The sequence below is a fragment of the Gallus gallus genome, chromosome 1 (assembly GCF_016699485.2).
Source record: "Gallus gallus isolate bGalGal1 chromosome 1, bGalGal1.mat.broiler.GRCg7b, whole genome shotgun sequence".
NCBI lineage: Eukaryota > Metazoa > Chordata > Aves > Galliformes > Phasianidae > Gallus > Gallus gallus.
In genome coordinates this window covers 36928477-36950097 of record NC_052532.1, presented here as the reverse complement: position 1 = coordinate 36950097, position 21621 = coordinate 36928477, and the positions used below count along the sequence as shown (strand labels likewise).

The window sequence follows — 21621 nt, the reverse complement described above, 5'->3', positions numbered from 1 at the left end:
CCACATACTTGCAGTATTGCCTTCTAAGGCAAAATTGGAGCAGCAATGGCTCACCTCTGCAATTAATTTCTGCCATCTAGCCAGGGCAGATTGGTGCTATAGTGCAGATCCTGGCATGACTCAAGATCTGTTTGTTTCCTCTACTCCCACCACCAAATCACCGCATGAGAACAACCCCATCCCCAGCTGTCCCACATAATCACCATCGCTGGGATACTTTAAACATTAGTGAGTGTCAACAGTTTGTATTTCTCTTTCAAAAAGCAAATGCAAAAGAAACTGTATATAATAGCCTATTATAGAAAATTAAGATTATATGTTTGAACAAAATAAATTTAGAAAGACTAATGCAGCACATAGTTAGGTACCACCACTGGCTTATATTAGTAGAGATGACAGTCAAAATTTTCTTAAAAACTGAAACTCTGTCAAAACTTTGGTTCAGCAGCTACAGTAACATAAATGTGCAGCCACATACACAAACACAGCATACAATGTGAAAGCAATAACTTTTATTATGTCATGATTTTCAGATTCATTGGGTTCTTTGTCCTTAAAGAACAACTTACTTACCAGCTAATATCTTTTCTTTTCTTTTTTTTTTTTTTTTTTTTTTTTCAATTTGGGATTTAGGTTTTAATATACTGGAAAGAAACATAAGAGCAAATTCTAAATTAAAGAAAGCAGGGGACAAAATAACTGGTTGTCCCAAATCTGTCTTAACACGTGGTATCCTATATGAAGAACAACTGAACTCAGCCAAGCCTTATTTCACCACCAGAAGGGCTTTATATCTTGACACACAAACACTAAATCATTTTTTAAAAGTGCGTGTAGTTTTTGCTGAGCTTTGCCAGAAGAAATACTTTCATTTACTGCAAGAGATGCAATTCAGCCAAGAGATACTCTAAGGAACTATAAGGCACCTGGAAAAGGCAATTCTTTTTAGGCTGATTGTGCCATTAATTCAGGTAGAAAGGAAGTGTATGCTGGAGAGACTGTCACTCTGTTTTTGGGTACAGTCAGCAACAGAGGTAACTCAAAGCAGGTGCTGAACCCCAGGAAAGTTGGCGTTCCTCACTCATGAGGTTTATATTTTTTCAATTTGTAACAAAACTTATCAACTCCGTAGGCTTTCTCAGCTAGGCCATATTAAGGGATGTCCCTTATGTCTGAAGGGATTTAAGCAGCAGTGCACTCAATGACCAGGCTCAGTTGCATGCTCTGAGGAGGGATGACTTAGACAAGTGATGGCTCTGATTCCATGCTTGCAGTCTGGTCACCAGGTTTCGTGACAAAAAAAAACTCTACTGTGACTGCAACTGAATTTGGGCATCATATTCTCAGCACTGCAGTTACTCCAGGGAAAATTTTAGGTCTCTGTGAGTAAGCCAAGTCATTAGGACAGTGAGAAAAAAAAAAAAACCAACCACCCACAAACCAAGATATAAAAACAAACATTGATTTTAAAAGTGCTACCTTTAGAGATTATGAAACTTACAGCTATGAAAAGCTACAAATTACTCCTCTGAGAGTTTTGTAATCAGAACTGTTGACAGGGGGTTCTTTTTTGTGGAAATGAAAATTGTTTATGAAAATGTGAATATCCCCAAAGTAATTTCTCTTTAACTATTGCCTCAACAGAGAGCCTTCTAATTGAATTTTCTCCATTTGTAGAGATTTTTGCTCCTTCTCCTCTGAAATCATTATGGGCCAGTATTTCATCATTATCTAAACATGTGAAACCTCCCTAGTCTATAGTTTTTTTAAATTACATAGCTTAATGGAAAATGTTTTTCCAAAATTGCAGCTCCATGCCCTTGGATCAGCACATGGAACGTTAGCCCTAACTGAATCAAGTGGATAAAATTAACTATTGTTTCAGTACTGCTTAGGAAGTAACACTGCAGAACATATCCCCTTGTTATATTAAACCTCATCTGGGCCTTCAGGATGCTTTCATTTTTAAAGAACTAACATGATTGATGGATACTTCAGAAGAATAAAAATAAAGATTAACTTTTGAAAGCATCACTTTAAATGGCTTTTATTTGAACAGTGATTCAATTTACTTAACTTTATTTTTCTTGCTTAAGAGATATGACTCCGAGAATGAAATATGTGGCTAGCAGAGCACATGTTTAAAAATTAAATACTTTGGGAAAAAAAGTGAAAATTTAAACAGCTAGAAAAAAATTAATTAAAATCGTGCTGTGCCTTTACAGGGATTTTTTTCAAGAGCAAATAATAAAGCTCTACAATGAGCTAAGAATAATCTTCTAAGTTATAATTAATTGGTACATACTTGCTCCCATTTAAAGTATGTTTTAACAACTGGAGATACATTTATAAAATTGAACCATAATTATTTATCTTCTGGGCAAACTGTGTTCTAATTTTTTAAAGTCTAATTGCACACATTTTAGACTTCTTTGATTAAGAGACAAATTTCAATACCATTTAGGGTAATATTTGACAAAGAAAATTAATCAGAAACATTCTTCTTTATTTTTAGAACTATTTAACATTTAACTTAGGTCTATTTTTCTTGATGACTGTATTTATAGTCTTGTTTAATAGGTTACAATGCTCAGATAAGAATGGAACATTGGAATACTATTACTTTGTTTGCAGATAGGTAACCCTGATTCTGTAACAAGTAGCAGCACCACGCAAATTTTATTTTCTGAGAGGGCGATCCCAAAGTTTGTACTTTTACTCACTGTTACAAATTCCAGGAGTACCACTGCACACACAAAGGAGAGAAATGTCCTCTGTCACAGCACACTTCCAGCCAGATAATCAAAGGCACAATTTTCCCTTGAAAACCAAAGCAGATTTGTGATGGACTTGATATTTAATTGCTATTCTGACACAGAATCCCTAGGATATTAACTGATGACTCCACTTTGTTTGGGATACATTGCCCAGAGAGGTTGTGGAGTCTCCCTTCTTGGAAATGTTCAACAGCCTCCTGGACATGGTCCTGAGTAATCTGCCACAGGTGGCCCTGCTTGGGCAGATGTTGGACCAGATGACCTCCAGACATCTCTTCTAACCTAAAACATTCTGCTATTCTGTTATTTTGTTATATGGCTGCTCAGGGTGGCAATGCTATGAATACCATGTCTCCTCATTCCCAGTGTGCTTCAGAACTTCAGGAATCACGTAGATCTGACTGAGGCCTGCAGAGAATACATAATTCCTCAGGTAATGCTTACTGCTATTGGTTCTTTCCCTTCCTGCAGCAGAAATCCCACAATTGAACATGGTGCTAGCACAATGAATATATTCTACACCGATTTCAGTGACTTAGGGGTGAGTCAAGCACTTATTTGTGAGACAGAGCAACAAACAGACAGTTCTTCCTTTGTCCTTTATGAACATTTATTGCAACAAAATCATGGTCCTTTCTGTTCCATTTATTTACAGAGCTCTGGAGAGGTCATTCCTGAAAAGTAGGAGGAGAAACTATATAGCTTCTAAGGATCTCAGACTAGTTATTGCTAATCCATAATTGCTATATATAGGATTATAGGGTTTTTTGTTTGTTTGTTTGTTTTTGTGTGTGTGTGTGTGTGTGTGTGTGTGTGTGTGTGATCAAAAAGTTACCTGAACCACACAAAACTCAGTTCTGCCTTTCACAACACTAAGTCCTCCCACTTTTCAGGCATACTACCCAGATGGTCTTTCAGAGTGTTAACTCCTTGATTGACTCACGCACTCAGCACTGCTTTCTTCCCCCTTAAACAGTTTTATTGACTGGATTGCAAGATTCTACTCAAATGTAGTAACAACCTATTAATTAGCTAAATCATTTCAGCAACATCAGCTGACATTTGCTGGCAAAGCTCCAATAACATTTCAAAATGCATGAATAGCTATGCCTGATTTTTTTTTCAGTAATTAAAACTTCTAAGGGTTGAGAACACAGAACAAGGGATGCATTTCATTGTTTTATCAGACATTCATGTGTGAAAAAAATTAAAATAACTCCCTTTTTTTTTTTTCATGTTTGCTACTAATGATATCCAAAAATAACTGGTGGGTATCAAACTTGTGAAAAGTTAGTCACTTTTCCAAGCAACTAGCAAGAATAATTAACTTGCTGGCCCCATTTCCACAAATATTTATGTAGGTTGTTAAACACTGGTACACTTATAAGTTTTTGCAAGATGGTAGCACTAATGCATACCTGCGCAACAAAGCAACACAATTGTATGTCTCAAATCATTAGAGAGAGAAATAGGGGAGGAGGAATAGGAAAGAAAAAATGCTTTGATTGGAAAAAACATTTGATTTTCTACCACTTAAGCTAGGCTTCATTGAAATTGATCTCAATTAATGACTGGTAATTTGCGTTATTTACCATTCTCTCAGATCTATGGACAGTATCATTTATAGGCATGTTACAACCACTCCTGCAGTGTAATTTGCTTTTTTTTTTTTTTTTTGGTGGCATTTCCATTGAGCAGTTAAAGGTCCATCCAAGTAAGCAGACTGTCAATTTAGGCAGCTGGATTAACGCAAATCCATTGTCCCTCGCAGAGTAAATATAAATTCCACACACCAAGTGTGGGGATTTAGCATTCTCAAATAAGGCTCATTGGTTACTTCTGTCTTTGTTCAAACTATGTGAGGGAAGTCATCTTCATCACTTGCATCTTTCTTATGACTGATAAAGAATTAACTAGTGTTCCAAATAGTCACAGCCATCTTTAATAATTAAAGTGTTTAAAATGGCAAACATAAATGCTCATACATGCATTACTACACTTAAAAAGATAAAATGAGGTAATTGAGTCACGGAATGCAATCATCCAAGACCCTGATTTTATTTTATTAGTAACCAAAACCAAAAAAAAAAAAAAAAAAGAAAAAAGATTGATCTGCACTGCATGAAGACACTTGTATGTTTCCTGACTTAGAGATGGAACAACAAAATTCATAGCATATTCTCATTGCATGTCTCTGTCCCACCTCAGTACCTTAAAAGTCCTCAGAACTGATTAGAGACCAGAACAGGTTTGAAACATCTGGACTTGCATTCGGCATTTTCTGGCTCACTCTACCTTTCCTTAATCATTAAGATAGAAGAATGCAACTTTAACTGACCAATGGGATACAGAATGGATGCTGACTTCAGTTCACTGCAGTATAGCAGTCAGTACTCCACCGCAAATATTATCTTTTCATGTAAGCACTGCTTTTATTAAAAAAAAAAGAAAACCAGTGCCTTCCTATCTTTTGTTAGAAAGTGTATACTGGAAGCATACTCGAAACTGTAAAAAATAGAAACAGTATTAAAAAACAAGTATTTTGCATTACCTCTGCTTATGAAATAACACAGTAAAGCTTAGTTCTGTTGATTAAAATTTAGTAGATTGTTATCAACTGTAAGGTCAGGATAGCAGGTCCAAGGACAAGAGAAAACAAACATGCAAACATCAGAATTTCTTTCAATTTACACAACGTTAAAATACTGGATCTTCCCAGTGTTTTCCATTGATGATATCTGCAAGGCAGTATTCTTAAGTAAAAAAAAAAAAAATCTGATCAGAGCACTTGTGACAAAATAATTAAAAACATGTAAAAACTGCATTAAATCTAAAATCTCCCCAGTGATGACATAAAGTCCAGATAAAAAAAAAATGAATCTATTAGAAGTTTTCCAGAGGTACTGAGGGACCAGGGCAATTAATTGTGGTAATTTGTTTCTATTTAGAATACAGCAACTAGTAAATAATAATTTTATAGCAAATTTGTAATGAAGAAAAGGTAAGAGCAGACCTAAGTTGCTCTGAATAGGTATGGGCCTTCCAATGACTTCTGTAGTGTCTTAGGGAAACATCAACATGTAATTCAGTCTGTTGCAACACAGTCATCTCCCATTGCTCACTGCTGCTCATTAGCAAAACAATAGCATCGCCATAACCCTAGCAGAAAAAGAATACAAGGATGTCTTTAATTGCTGAAAGCAAAATCAGCCATCTCAGTTCAAAGCAGCTTTTCCACTTGTTCACATATTCACACTAACCTGTCCATCCTCAATATAGCATATCTCCATAGTCCATTTTGCAAGCAGAAATACATTTGTAGCAACTTGCAGCTAATGGACGGTAACAGCAACCGGATGAAAATCATGCCTGCAACCCACAGAGATTTCTGCAAAAGCACACTTGTATCTACGGATAAGTTAGGATTTGAGACATCCTACTGCGTATTAGCACGTTAACCATTGTTTTGACATCTCCTGTCAGGAGTTTACAGATTGCAGCTCCCCCATACATTCTTTCCTGAACCTCAGAAATACACATTTACTCGGTCTATCCAAGGCAAAAGTCTGAAAATGCTAATCCTCTTAGAAATGTGTTTTTCTTTCAGAATAGAAATGCAGTGAAGGTTAAAGGGGTTAACAAGGATGATTCTCAAGCTCAGGCAGGCATTGTATGGTAATTTTGTTAATTTTTTAGGCTGAACCACAATGCTGTTATATCTAAGGAGTGTGAATAATGTATTTCTTCACACATGAAAGAGCTTCACAGGGATGAGCCCCGTTAAATGAAGGTAGAAGCAAACATCTTAATTTTCAGCCAACAGTAGATTCTCTTGTATAGCATTCTGCTGTTGACTGAATTCCAGTAACCTTATGTTCTCAAACTACCAGGGAAATTTTAATGTGCTTACATGTTTCAAACTGAGCTTATATTCTTCTAAACATCAGCACAGAAGCTTCAAGTGTTTCCAGTGCATCAGTATAGGAATGGCATATATCCCAAGTTGGCAGAGCAAAAATGTTAGTCTTTGTATTAAGTCAGAAGTCAATGGAGACTTTCAAGCAAAACGTTTCAGAGACTTCAGCCAATTTAGAAGAGAAAAAATATTTAAATTCCATGACTAAAAAGACAATAGGCCATAACCTCAATTCTGATCTCAGGTTTTCAGCTAAAAGAAATAACTGCATCGTTTTAACAACTGTAGGGTTTAAAATATAAATTCACAGACTGGTTGAACCAGATGTCTTGTCTTATTAGAACTACTTAAATGATGATATGTCATTGGAATGCTGCATCTATCTAGAGCCACACTTTTTTTTAGTTATGTTTCATATTTTTCCTTCTAAAAATGGTAGTGAGTAATACCACCTCAAACCCTTTACATAATAAGTAATCTTCATATTTCAGGTGTTCAAGCCTTCTTCTGTCAGATGAATTCTCTCATCTTTAGGCAAGAGAGATGAATTATTTCTCTTGCTAATTAAATAAGACGCAGTAACAGAGTTTCAGTTAGAGGAGTAAAGTGTGCTGCAGTGCCTTAAGCCAGCCCCAGACACTGACAGACAAAAAGCTTGAGATGAGTCAGCACTGCGCGCTTGTGGCTGGGAAGGCCAACTGTATCGTGGGCTGCATCACAGGAGGGATGGCATCAGGGTGGGGGAATGGATTGCTGCCCTCTTGTTTGCCCTCATAAGGCTCCACCTGCAGTGTTGTGTCCAGGCCTGGGATACACAGCACAAGAAAGATGCAGAGCAGTTGGAGGGGGTCCAGAAGAGGCCACAAACACAATCAGAGCACCTCTCTTATGGAGACGGGCTGAGAGAGCTGGGCTTGTTCAGCCTGGAGAAGGCGCTGGGGAGATTCCATTGTGGTCTTCCAATACTTAAAAGGAGCTTATAGAGAGAGACAGACTTTTTATATGGATATTGATAGGATAAGGGGGAACAGTTTTAAACTAAAAGAGGAGAGATTAAGGTTATATGTTAAAAGCATAGATTCATAGAATGGCCTGTGTTGAAAAGGACCAGAATGATCTAGTTTCAAGCCCCCTGCCATGGGCAGGGTTGCCAACCACTAGACCAGGCTGCACAGAGCCTGGATGTTAGGCAGAAATTCTTTACTCAGAGGGTCATGAACAGGCTGCCTAGAGAAGCTGCGTATTCCTCCATCCCTGGAGGCATTCCAAGGCCAGGCTGGATGGTGTCCTGGGCAGCCTGATCCAGTGGGTGGCTACCCTGCCCCACCCCAGGGACATGGAACTGCATGATTCTATGACTGCATGATCTCACAGAAGTGATGAGGGTGGTCTTCTACATATAGCAAAGGTGAGGCCGAGGTATAACACTGAAGCTCTACTGCAATCTGTTACTGCCTAATCACAGTACTGCTCCTCTGCTGGTTGTGTTTGGAAAGCAGGTAAGTGGACTTTTAGTAACAATTTTGAAAGTCATCTGTTGAAAGGACCCCTAACTCTATAAGTGCAGTTTACACACTAGTGCTGGTCCCTACAGAGGCACCATACTCTCTTCACAGTCCCTTGTTAGGAGGCTCTTCACTCAGTATACCAGCTGCCACCAGCCTCATTAAGAGGTTCCTAAATATCCTTATAGGAAGGGCAATTCCAAACATATGATTCTGTCCAGTGAGCCAGGCATCCAAAAATGAGGCATTGCAACACTTAAGACACTTTACAAATTAAAGACTTTCAAGTCTCATAGTTGATTTTCGCTTTTGTGCAGGGAGGCTAATGTTGCAGATCATTTATTTACAATTATTTACTAATTCCTTAAGAAAATCTGAACTGCTATGGTTGGAATGGAAATCTAGCGGCTTTTTTCAAATAATGCTAGAAATACACAGAGGACTTTTGGGTTTGTGTTATAAATGACCACTATTTTACTTCATGAACAGTGGTAAATTATTTGCACAGTAAAGAACATGTAATTACAAAGTACAAACAGTAACTGATAATTATGATTATTTCAATACCCCACAGTGAAGAGTAGCTGGTAATTAATTTCTGGACCTACCAGACTAAATATAATTACTAGGAACCACAGAAACTGCAGGCATATGCTGGTAAAACAGAGTTAGACATCACTGTATTTTTCTGTATTACCTAACACTTTATCCACAATTAAATGATTCAAGCAAAATAGAAACTCATTTCATAAGAACTTCTAAAAATCTATAGATTAAAAACATGGCAAAAAGTTATGAATTTTAGCATTTATACAGCATTAATAATTAGGCATTCTGTTATGCTCATTCAAAATTTGACTGAAGTAACTGCCAGAGAGTCAACAACCCCCTTTACATGATTTGCTGCCTGTACACTCCCATGAACATTTACACTCAATATTATACTGATTTTGTATTGATTAGGATCTTGGGACACAAGCCTAATTCAGTAGTCTCATTCTAGAGTCTGTTGCTTGTGAATTATTTCATAGTATGAAACATTTCTCAAAAAAAAAGATTGCAAATTACTCTTTACTTTTGGTTTCATGGCCAAAAGTAAATTAGATCTGTAATTTCAAATTAGACCTGTACACCATAATCTTGAAAATACTCCCAGCTTTCTTTTTACATGAAACTGGAGACAGTACCACCTAATTACATGCTTTATTTTCAGGTCAGTTTAAACTGAACAAATGTGATATGCGGTACCTCTATGCAGAAGGAATCTGATTATTCATAAGTGAGAAAACATTCACAAATTTTAAAATATAGGCTGACTGGATGTCTACAGAGTTGCTAATAGAATCAAAATATTGTAGAATCCTCAGAGTTGGAAGAGATCTTTAAAGATCATCTAGTCCAACTCTCTGCAGTTAACAGGGACACTCACAGCTAGATCAGATTGCTCAGAGCCTGGCCCAGCCTAGATTTGAAAGTCTCCAGGGATGAGGACTTCCACCACCTCTCTGGGTGACCTGTTCCAGTGCCTCACCACCCTCAATGTAAAAGAATTTTCTTTTCTTATATCCAACCTAAATTTGCCCTCTGTTAGTTTGAAACCAGTTCCCCTTGTCCTGTCACCACAGACCCTGCTAAAGAGTCTGTCCCCTTCCCTCCTGTTGCTTCTCTTTAGATACTGAAAGGTCACTCTCAGGTCTCCTGGAGCCTTCTCTTTTCCAGGCTGAACAGCCCCAGCTTTCTCAGCCTGTTCTCGTAGGAGAGGTGTTTCATTCCTTGGATTATTTTTGTGGCCCTCTTCTGGATGCACTCCAATAGGTCCATGTCTCTTCTGCACTGAGGACTCCACAGATGGATGCTGTACTTCACGTGAGGCCTCAATACCACAGAGCAGAGTGGCAGGATCACCTCCCTTGACCTGCTGGCCATGCTTCTTTTGATGCAGACCAGAACACTGTTGGTTTTCTGGACTGTAATGGCACATTGCTGGCACATGTTCAGCTTACCATCCATGAGTACCCTCAGGTCCTTTTCTGCAGGGCTGTACAGAATCACTTCATCCCCCGGCTTACATTGGAAGTGGAGCTTGCCTCAACCTAGGTGCAAGACCTTGCACTTGGATTTACTGAACCTCATGAGGTTCTTCTGGGCCCACTGGTCAAGCCTGTCTAGGTACCTCAGGATGGCATTCCATCCCCAGGTGTGTCAACCGCACCCCACAGCTTGGTGTTATCAGCAAACTTGCTGAGGGTGCACTTGACCCAACGGTCAATGTCACTAATGAAGATATTTAAAAGTATCCGTCCCAGTACTGACCCCTGAGGGATACCACTTGTCACTGATCTCCATCCAGACATGGAGCCATTGACCACCATTCTCTGGATACTACTAACCTTTGCAATGTCTTTTCAATATGAGTAGATATTAAATGAATCTGCTCATTTGTCAGTTACATTCAGTATGTGAAACTGCTCTGAGAATAGAATTTGGGTGAGGAATAGAACAAATACTGAAATCTTAATAAATAAATAAAAATCTATTTCTGTCTTCTTTGCAGGTAGTATCTCTATTTATCAGCTGAGTGTCAATCCATATTCTATAATTACATTACTTGTTGCAGCTATTTCTCAAAAGCATGCAGTTCCTTTGGAGAAATGTACTGCTTTAGCTTAGTAGCTATTCTCTTCCTCTGCCCTGCTGTGATGCTTTTATCATAATACTAGTCATATGCTGGCAGCCACAATCTTGTGCTCCTGAGAATGGCCTCATAGAAAGGCTAAGATGAATCTTCAGATGGCTCCTTAAATTTATGCTTTTCCTCTCTTGCTATTGTTAGCAAAGCAATAAGCTTTTTTTTTTTTTTTTTCCTTATGACTCCTTCAATTCTTTTGGAAGGGATGAACACACAGGCTAGGAGAAAGCTTTGGTGTGTGACAGCTTCTTAACACTGAATAATCTACTATTGTGTGCATGCTATTAGATGGTGCTAGGTTTGATTATACAATTTTGTAAATGAATATCTAAATAAATTACTTTTCCAGATTGTTCTCAATTATTCTTTCTCTATAATTTCCTTTTGAACAGTTTAATACTTATCATTGTTGCCCAAGGGTAAATATAACCTAGGGCGTGTATTTCATAGTACATGTACCTGACATCATCTTACACAAAAAAATTTTAACCCAACCACAGAATGTTTAAAGATACATAGTCATAGTTTCAAAATATCTCCAGGTGTTTCAAGTTCTTATAGAAATACAATTTCCAGTCATGCCCATTTCATGGTTGTTTCTAAAAAACACTGAGGTACTATCAAGTACTATGTAACTGGGTATGCCTGCAAAGGATTTTCAAAAATTACAAATAAAGACATATTTTAACTGCAAATAAACACCTGATGGACTGAGATGTCTTTGATAAATCCTAAATGCCTATATGTCTATAGAGATCTGATCCTTTCAAAGTTCTAACACAAGATTAGGACTAAAAAAGTAAAACTTTTCCTCTTTTTCTCATTTTTATGAAAGGCAGATACTCTATTTTAAACAAAAATGACAGGTGATATATTTACACAAATGCACACCTCTACACCCATATGCTACATAATAACACCCATAGCTACATAATATGCTACACCCAATATGCTACATAATCCATCGCCTTTTCTCACGAACTCACAGTCTTAATAAGTCTGTACTTATCTCACTGTGTACTGATTGCTACTTGTATTTTCAGTAATTTAAAATTATTTGTTTTTTCACACTTAGAAGACAAATTTCATATGCTGACCATTGCCTGTGTTCCCTTGCCTCAGCTGAGTAAGCCCATGCCGGGACAGCCTAACAAATTTTCTGTCAGACAAGCACTATGCTGTTAGTGCTCAACACATCAGTTATCATACTACCCTCTGTGAAACCCTGTATGAACTTCTCCATCTATTTTTGAATCACATTTAACTTCGAAGTCTTCACCTTTAAGTACAGAATAGTATTTCCCTCAAATATATTGTTCCAACTTCTTTCTTATTCCTCAGTCCTTCTGCCTCTAGCCTCCCTCACTTTTCCTATCATTTGGCACCTTCTGCTCTCTGGATTAGACAGATCTGTATTTGTCTGCTGATGCAATGCTCTTTTATCTTTCTTCCTTTAAACTCCTCCTGAAAACTCTGTTTTTTTGCCCTCCAGCATATCATTATTTGACAGCAAGTTATCGAGAATGAGCAGAGGCTGCACTGGTGTCCCCTCTACTCAGTCATACATGTGAATCAAATTATTCATTTTGAAGCCCCACAGACTTTTAATAATGGCTGATGACCTCTTCTTCATCCCATATCACTCTGCAGAGTTGGGCACTATGGGGGGGTCATGAAAGGAAGAGGAGGCCAGCTATACTGCCTCTGAGTAGGAAAAGAGGAGTAATGACATTTGTCTTCCACTTACCGGTTTCTATTGCTAGAAATCCAATCTGAAATTAATGTTGCAGCCTGCTGGTGACAGTGTTTGTTACCAAAGCTGCAGGCCAACATGATGACTTCCCGACGCAACTCTCTGCCCAAATTAAAGAAAGCAATAAGATTCCATTAATATATGCATTAAAAAACTTACAAATATGCATTTCTTATGACATAGTGGCAGCAGTTAATAGTTGGGTAACAAATCAAAGATAATAATCTAGTTATACAAGCAAGCCTACAGCTGCTGCAACAGCTAAAGAAAGGTTATGCATCAAAATTAGATTTCATCTACATTTATGCAGTCTTCCAGATCTCTTGTGGTCAAGAGTCCAAGTTCTTAAATATCCAGTGCAGAGAAATATTAAATTAATGCTTAATGAATAGTGTTCTTCAAACTCAGGAAGACAGAATTCATCTCACAGCATCTCACTGCTCTCCCTCTAACTCCAAAAGAAAAGCCAGAAGAGAGAGCTAGGAAAGTATGACATGCTGAAGATTGTTTTGTGCAATATTACACCTACATTCTGTAGGAAAACAAACAAATAAACAAAAACCAGTAACAAAGAAATATAACAGTACTCATGTTGGTAGGATGCTTGAACAAGCGATTTGTTTAAATTATTCGTTGGCCATCCAAGCTTGAGATACATTGATGCGACTTGTCTTAAAATATACTCCTAAGGGGGAAAAGAATATTCAGTGTTAACATTTAGTTTTGATTCTTGGTTCAGTCTTGAAATATAGTCGACTACGGAGGCTTTGTTTCTCTTTTATTTACCCCCAAATAATGCCCCACTTATAAATATATTGACTTTCAATAAGCAAAGTAGCATGTCCACATATAATTTCCCTTCATTGGTATAGTGAGAAGCAATCTGCAGAAAAGCTAATTGATCAGATACCTTATATTAGCCAGTTTATTGCCATAATAAATATAGCAACTTAGGGTTTCCTACATGCTATTTTGAACTCACGGTACATGGCTGGAAGGTTGCAAGAATGCAAACAGCTTTACATCTAATCTACAGTTAATCTCAACTACACCACGTAAGCTCATTTTTAAAAGAATATTGTTTTGATAGCCATAGCAAGGGCAAAAATGGTCCATAGGTACAGTCAATTGACTTCAAAATATTGAATAACATGGCTGTAAATGAGCTTTGTACATTTAATGACACTATATTTTAAGTTCAGGTTCTTGGTGTGCTTAAACAACAAAGCCAGCACAAGATGTATTTTAGCTTATTTTATTTTTTACACAGGAGATGCATTTACATATTCTGACCAGTTGTGAAGAAAACAACTGTCATTGTATTCAGCATAATCTTCTGCCAGTGAAACTCACCAATTTGAAAAACAGAACTGAAATATAAAGAACTGCACAGAATAGCATCTGTTTTATTATTATAGATGCATGGGCACGTATATGTGATGTTAGGACAAAAGGAGATTCATAGTGCCACTTTCCCTAGCAGATACGTTATTCTGTGACTAAAATGACTTTTTATTTCCTCTGCTATCACCTCTGCTTTCAAAGCTCTCATCAGTAGTGATAAAACACAAGCCAGCTGTGAATTTTACTGTTTTTATTTATTAAAATTGTCTTTTCTTTACACAGGCATGGTTAAAAGTGAAATACCAATGGCAGTCTGGTAAGAATTCTTCTGTGTAGTTAATAACAGACTGAAAATGCAAATTAATTCAATATCTTTTTATGATAAGGCTCTGGCTTGCATGTAGACTTACAACATAGAGAGCAGGTAGCTCTGCACATATATTTATATACAAGTATGGAGTTATACATCCATACATATACCCAGTCACCTCTAGCTTCCTGCTTTCTGAGCACGTGTGTATAAACACATGTACACACACACAAATAAATACACATCTAAGAAGAAAAAAGCACATCTAAACATTTCAAGCTTTAGAGTGTTCTCTCATCCACGTATCTTTACTAAATTATGCAACATTTGAAATAAGTACTGTACATAAACTTCACTGTACTTTCATTAAACATATTTCAGCATAGCTAGGATTTTTTTTCCCCTAGTAAAATATTTGTCATGTCCATCTTAATTACCTATCATTAGTTGCTACTGCTGTCCCTTCGGACCCAATTATGAATGGGCTTCTGATTCAATGGTGATCTAATCCTAGTTAATTAAGGTAACTGCACTGAATTCACTATGGCTTTTTGGAGAAAATAATGACTACAAATCTTTACTTCAGCGGCATGCATCCTGTTTAAGTTGTGCCTGCATTTGATGTTCTTGCTGGGCATCAATCCAAATACAGCTGAGGGGCTCCTCAACAGATGAAAATCTGCAAATAGATTACTTTGGTTCTTTTAAGTAAAATACTTTATTTGTTGTAGTGTTCTATAGCAGAAATAATTACTTGTCCTTCTATTTATCATATGCGTCTCCAACAAGTTATTACTGTTCAAATGCAAATGAACCAAAGCTTGACAACTGGTATGTTTAAATAAGGAATAATTAGGAAGGAAGTTAGTATCCCTAGGTCACTTACAGAATCTAACTGGAGAATAGTTCAATTCTTGGTAATAAAAGGGAGTGAGGGAAGAGGGAAAGAGAGAGGGAGACTATGCATCTCTTACACTGAAGATGTTGTAGTTTTCTGTGCGGTCCAGTAATTTATCTAGAGGATAAAGAGCTTGGCTGGCTGCATGCCAAGGAAGAAAATCCTTCTCCTCTGAAAGGTATCTGATAATCTCCAAAGGAATATTCTGAGGCAAATAACCAGCTCTGCACAATAAATGAAGTTAGTATTAAATTGATTTTGCGGGAGATACATTATAAGGCAAAAATGACTTTTTTTTTCCCTAAATGAAATTAAAAGGCAGATAAACGTGATAAACTCATCACACTACAATGACATAAAAGACAATCGCATAAAAAACAGAACACACAGTCTCTCCCAACACATGTGAAAACCTACACACTGGATGAAGGAAGGCATGAGAACACATGAAAGAAAACTAAACAAGATATCCTTAATATATATAGATTTTAATAGCTATAGAAAATATAAACAATGAATTAAAGTTGTCTGTATAAGATCAGCAAGCCAAGGTATATTGTTTCAGAGATCATTTCAAACGGCCTCAGTCAGCTCAGAAGAACTAATAGTGAATAAGGTTCCTTTAGTTTCATAGTTTTCCTCCCCACACTTTTCTCTTTCCTTCATAGCTGCCTTGTCTTCTAACTGTAAGCCATTTTAGAACAACTTACTGTATTAAACTGAAATAGCATCCAATGACATATTTTGGTTAAGAGTTTTTCAGCTCTTTCCAAGAAAGCAATTTTTTTCACAGGTTTATCAATCAATCAGGTAGAATTTTGCCCTGTTCTTTTACTGACATAAAAAAACCTCTCCCTGAAATGAAAAGAGTTTAGAAGGGTTTCAAGAACTTTTTTTTTTTTTTTTTTTTTTATATTAATAGCTTTAGATTTACAAGTAAAGTGCAATACAGCATTTGGAACCTGCTTTTTAGATCTAAGTACTGGAAACATCACATTTTAGGATTTGTATGCATTTTCTTTTTCAAAACAGTATTTTTTCTTAACTACCCAGATTGCAAAAACAAGGTGTAACCCTGTATGTGTGAACTTGCCAGAACACACAAGACTGTTCTTCTGCTGATGCATGTGTTTAAATCCCACAGGAGTTCTCTACCTGCCTAGAGAGGAGATAATTATTTCATTTTCATTAAACACTTAAACTTGGGAAGCTGGAGTCTACAAGTTTCAATTTAACATAGGCTTCAGTATGATATATATATTTTGTCCTTGTTGGTCACCAATGGTCCTCTTAATTTCCATCACATGGAAAAGATGCATACTTGAATGCTTGGTATAGCAAATAAAGAAAATAACAGATTTTAACAGAAATGACTTGATACATGCATACAGAGATAAATTGTGATCTCAACTGTAACATCAGTTCTTTTAAGAACTACTTTGCTAAAATCTTTGGAATAGACTGATCCAAAACCAGAGTTTTCTTGTAAAGTGTGGCACATCCATGCAAGTCATTGTGCTTCATAATCCTCTTCCCTTCAAATTCTTGTGGAATAAGTGAGTTCATGTATGATATTTCAAAATTATCTATGCCACATCCTCATGACATGATCTCCAGTATGCTGTCATCTTTGTCTCCAATTTGTCAGCCAGGTTCTGTTCTCAGTTCCAGTTGCAAAGCAGACTCAAGCAAGGAAAGTTAAAATCACTTGAGTTCACCAACTCACTCAGCCACTTAACATATGTGAAAGGAGAATGGGGCTCTCAGAGTGGATAGTGAGAGAGTTCAGTACATCTGAAAACTGAGAAAGTAAGCTAAATAGGAATTACTTCATCTTACAGACCTTTCTTATTTCTGAAGCAGTAAAATATCAAGATGAATTTTAGGTCTTAATACCCTGTAAAGATGTGTAACTATAATCATGGGAGCCAGAAGCAAACTTGATTGACTGCAGAGTTAAACATCTTGGAGGTAATGTTAGCAAAGAGGTAAACTAGCTCGAAGTTCCATATACGTAATTAGATCCTAATGGGATTTGTGATTATTGTTAGTGATAATTTGATTGACATGAGAAAATGTGGAGCAAAGAACAGGAGGAATGGCTCTAGAAATCATGCTACATAAGAAATAAGCACATGAATGTTTATTATAGCTGCACTAATGGACACTTAGGATCATGCCTAAATTGAGTCTCTCTATGCTAATCACAAAAGGGGAATCATCACTGCAAAACAAACAGATTGTTTCCTTTTCTTTGTAAGTTTAACTTCTCCATAAAGAAGCAAATTCAGTGAACTCAGAGATCTATTACTTATTCATGAGCTTTTGGCTTTCCTAATCAGTTTTAGAATTGTGATTCTAAGCCGATGCTACTCATCCTATTCACAATGGAAACTGCTGCTCTCATCATCTCACCATTTCAAACTTCCATACTTAACAGATCATGGCAAAGACTGAGCTTTTCCTATTTCATCCTGAATTTCCTTCTCTTCCTGCACCTCACTCTTGAAAAACACCTATGCACAATATCATAAAATCAACTTCACAGATCAACAGAATCAATGCTAAGAGCATGTCCCTGTGGAAGACATGCCAACAGATTTCGAAGAACAGAAAACTGTGACAGTCCAAGCTTTTCAGCTTCAGCCACTAAGTTTTGTTCATGGACATTCTACTCTGAATACATTTCTTTTCCACATTATTTGCCATTGAATAGTTTCTGACAAGAAATAATTGTCTGACTTTTTGTGCAAAATGTAGGATATAACATATGTGCTATAAAATCTTTGATGTATACTACAGCTTAAGAAGTTTGAGGAAGATTGTCATTCAAAAAAAATGGAAAGAGTTTAGTAACAGTCAGGTCAAACTCAAAGACTGCTACTTTTTGGCATTCATTGCTTAGAAAACAAGGTAAAAGAAGATCTCACTCTAAACCTTAAAAAAAATAATATTTTTTTAGAGGTAAACCGTGAACCATAACATTTCTGACAGTTCAGAAATCCTAAAATCTAAATCACAGATCTAACAGTTTTGTGAGCTGTCCTAGTGGTAATAGGACTGCCACACCAAACAGCTCAGCAGAAGACAGGAACCAGTCAAAACAGAATGACTGAGCTCCAGTGACCAGCAGGTCGAGGAAGGTGATTCTACCCCTCTAATCTGCTCTTGGAGGATCTCACCTGAAGTACTGTGTCCAGTTCTGGAGCTGCCAACACAAGAAGGACATGGAGCTGTTGTAGTGAGTCCAGAGGAGGGCCACAAAGGTGACCAGAGGACTGGAGCATCTCCCTTACAAAGACAGGCTGAGAGAGCTGGGGCTCTTCAGCCCGGAGAAGAGAAGGCTCCAGGGAGACCATAGAATGGCCTTCCAGTACCTGAAGGGGGTCTACAGGAAAGCTGGGGAGGGACTTTTTAGAAGGGCAGGTAGTGACAGAACAAGGAAAAGTGGTTTTAAACTGGAATAGGGTAGATTTAGCCTAGATATTAGGAAGAAATTCTTTACAGTGAGGGTGGTGAAACACTGGAACAGGTTGCCCAGTGAGGTTGTGGATGCCCCTCCCTGGAAGCATTCAAGGCCAGGTTGGCTGTGGTTGTGAGCAACCTGGTCTAGATGGAGGTGTCCCTGCCCATAGCAGGGGGTTGGAATCAGAGGATCTTAAAGGTCCCTTCCAATCCAAACCATTCTATGATTCTACATCTTTACAAAACTGAGCAGCTATTTCTCAAGCTTAGTATTTTTGTATAATTACATTATTTACATTAAAAGTTTGTTCAGCGCTAACACTGATTTCAAGACTCTCCTTCCCTGGAGACACTGAATCCAGCAAGACATACTGGCTCACTTGAGCATTGGAAAATTCATCTATGAGCCAAGGTGTCCTGATGTGCTTCCAGGATTCTCCTTCACTGTCTGTGAATAGTGAATAGTGAAATAGTTTCAAAAATGGTTATGTAGAATCCAGTCAGCAATAGCAAAACATTTGTCCCTGGTAAAGTAGGAAGGAATGGTCAAAGGAATGAAAGTCACAGGACTTGTGACAAAGAAATACCACCAGCTGGCTGACAACTGCTAATTGAAACCACTTGTCTCATTTATGGAACAGGATGACAACTAAGATGAAGAAAGAAGGCAGAATACAGAATGATCCTGTTCTACATTTCTCTGCAAACTCATATTCAGACCTGCATAAATTCTTAACAGAATGTTTAACAATTATCATTACAACAAAAAGAAAAGTAATAGTAGCAACTTTCCCATCAAGGGGAAAAACATAAAATAATTTCCCTGTCATATAATTGTCTGGTATTATTCATTCAAAGGTAGCAAATATCCTACGTTAAGTTTTTCACTCTACACATGCAGCTTGATTTATCAGTCTTTTCCATCAGTGTCAGTGGAACATCAGTGACTAAAGAAGAGAACAAGAACACAGGCAAGCAAAGAAATCTGTTTTAGTTATTAGAAAAATTATCTCCAGAAAAGCATCCTGGCCCAGCAGGTTTTTCATGCCTAAAGAGGCTGCTGACAAACTGTGGTAAAAAGGTTGTTCCCTATTTTTAGGACAAGAGCAGAGACAGACGAAGACCTCTCAAAAGTAATATGAATATAAAGTTGTGTAGGACATTATATAATATCATAAGCACCGACCCTTAAACAAGCTACTATTCTGCTTACGTTGTAGAAACTGCTACAGTGACCATTGCTATAAAGAAAAAAGACAATGAATAGAAAGCAATGAATGCGGTAATGAAATATTCATCACAAAAATATCCCACTAAAAATCGTATACCAATCCAAAATTATCTTTAAGTTACATGAGCTCTTAACAAGTCAGACAAAAGCTAGAGATCTAGACTATGTTATGAAACATCAGTGTGCATTCAGCTGCATTTTGACCTTGATTTGTTCTTTACACTGAGGCGCTGAACTTATGGACAGATCCCAGCACATTCATTTTCCCCTTAGGGACAAAGTACCAAATGGCAGTGTAATTGCCAAGGGAAAATTATTACTCTGTTCTGAATTATTTCTATCATAAATCCCACACCAGTCAAACAGACTCTGTCACAAAAACGACAGTGTTGCCTTACAGTGATGAGAATCCCATATACGCGAGTACCATCAATCCCTTAGTCCCATCACCAAACAAAGCCATTATAAATCTTGTGTTTAAATCAAAATTAGAAAATCCAAGCTGGCAGCAAACTGGTCGACGTTGTTGAAACAATGGAAATGAAGTGATTTACTTGCCACTGGTTTAAAACTCACCCTGCATCATCTGTTTCCCATGAAATAACATATGACTAGCTTTCTGTTTGGATAATTTTAAAGAGAAAAAAATGCAGCTCTTCAGAACATAGATGTGCAACTCAGATTAACTTCAGTTACATTTCTGTGCATATGCAATGTATGAATAACTGGAAATATTCATTAACCCACAGTGGGGTATTTTAAAATAAGTCAGACTCTTATTCACTGATTCATTCCTTTACCTTTAAGGTCAAGTGTCTGGATTAGTTTAAGTCACCGAGAAACATAACTGTATTTGGCTTTTTCTAACCTTATTCATTTCTTCTGGAAATACCAAGGACTGGTGCCCCTATTGATGCATTCAGGATATATTTTCACACATTGCTTTAACAGCAATTCTGTGGCAGCTCAGTAGAAACAGTATGTTGAATGTTGGCACAGAAAAAAAAGCTTTGAACAAGACAACCTACACAAGAGTGAAATGAACTCCTGAATTCACATATGTCACCTTCCACTTCTAAATAGTCTGGAAGTTCAAAGATTAAAACCTTAGAGATGTCTGTCATCCATATTCAGGAAAGGAAGCTGGAAAAAATAACACTTTTGCATAGAAAGCTGATGAGCAAACTGTAAAATGGGCCCAAGGACCTTGAGAATAAAAGCACCATCTTCCACTCCCGGTGCTGGGCTGACTTAGGTCCACATGAGGACTCCGCTTTTCTAAGACATCCAAAGTGGCATAATGGAGGCATTATGACTTGTACCAGCTGTGGACTTCCACATAAACAGGACAAGAATGCACATCTGCTCTTTGATAAGTACAACAGCACCATTTGGCTTACAAGCTCACTGTAAGTGCTAAATTTAATCAGCATTCAACCTCTCTAACATCAAAGGATTCAGAAAATATGACAATGTTAAGTGAAGCACGCTTATTATTATGTTTTCTTACATGCATAATATTTGAGGACTTTTCAAGTGCCGTTCAACTCCACGCAAGAGCATTTTAAGCAGTAAGTAGTTCAAATTCAATGCAATTATCAGTGTAATGACATGGTTTAAATTATCTTTCATAGATTCAGAGTTGTGACGTAAGTGAAGGCCAGTGTTAATTTGAATTAATCACCTTTGTTGAAAAGAGGGAAAAAAAAAAAAAAGAAACACCTTTAAAAGCC

The 21621-nt window shown here is 37.3% G+C and overlaps 1 protein-coding gene and 1 long non-coding RNA gene across 3 annotated transcripts in view; one reads left to right on the top strand and one right to left on the bottom strand.

Annotated features, from left to right (window-relative positions):
• Positions 1-21621, bottom strand: part of TRHDE (thyrotropin releasing hormone degrading enzyme) — a 220268-nt gene that overhangs the window by 15178 nt on the left and 183469 nt on the right. Inside the window, exons 13-15 of one of the 2 annotated variants that reach the window (XM_015283004.4) lie at positions 15269-15416; positions 13228-13325; positions 12635-12742 (exon numbers count right to left, since the gene is read on the bottom strand). The exons of the other annotated variant lie outside the window; for it this stretch is intronic. Coding sequence (XP_015138490.3) covers positions 12635-12742; positions 13228-13325; positions 15269-15416 — 354 coding nt within the window. The remainder of the gene's footprint in view (positions 1-12634; positions 12743-13227; positions 13326-15268; positions 15417-21621) is intronic. 2 annotated transcript variants of the gene reach the window in all.
• Positions 7962-19486, top strand: LOC121107360. Its single transcript, XR_005841370.1, has 2 exons — positions 7962-8192; positions 19299-19486. It is a non-coding gene; the product is annotated as an uncharacterized LOC121107360 (long non-coding RNA).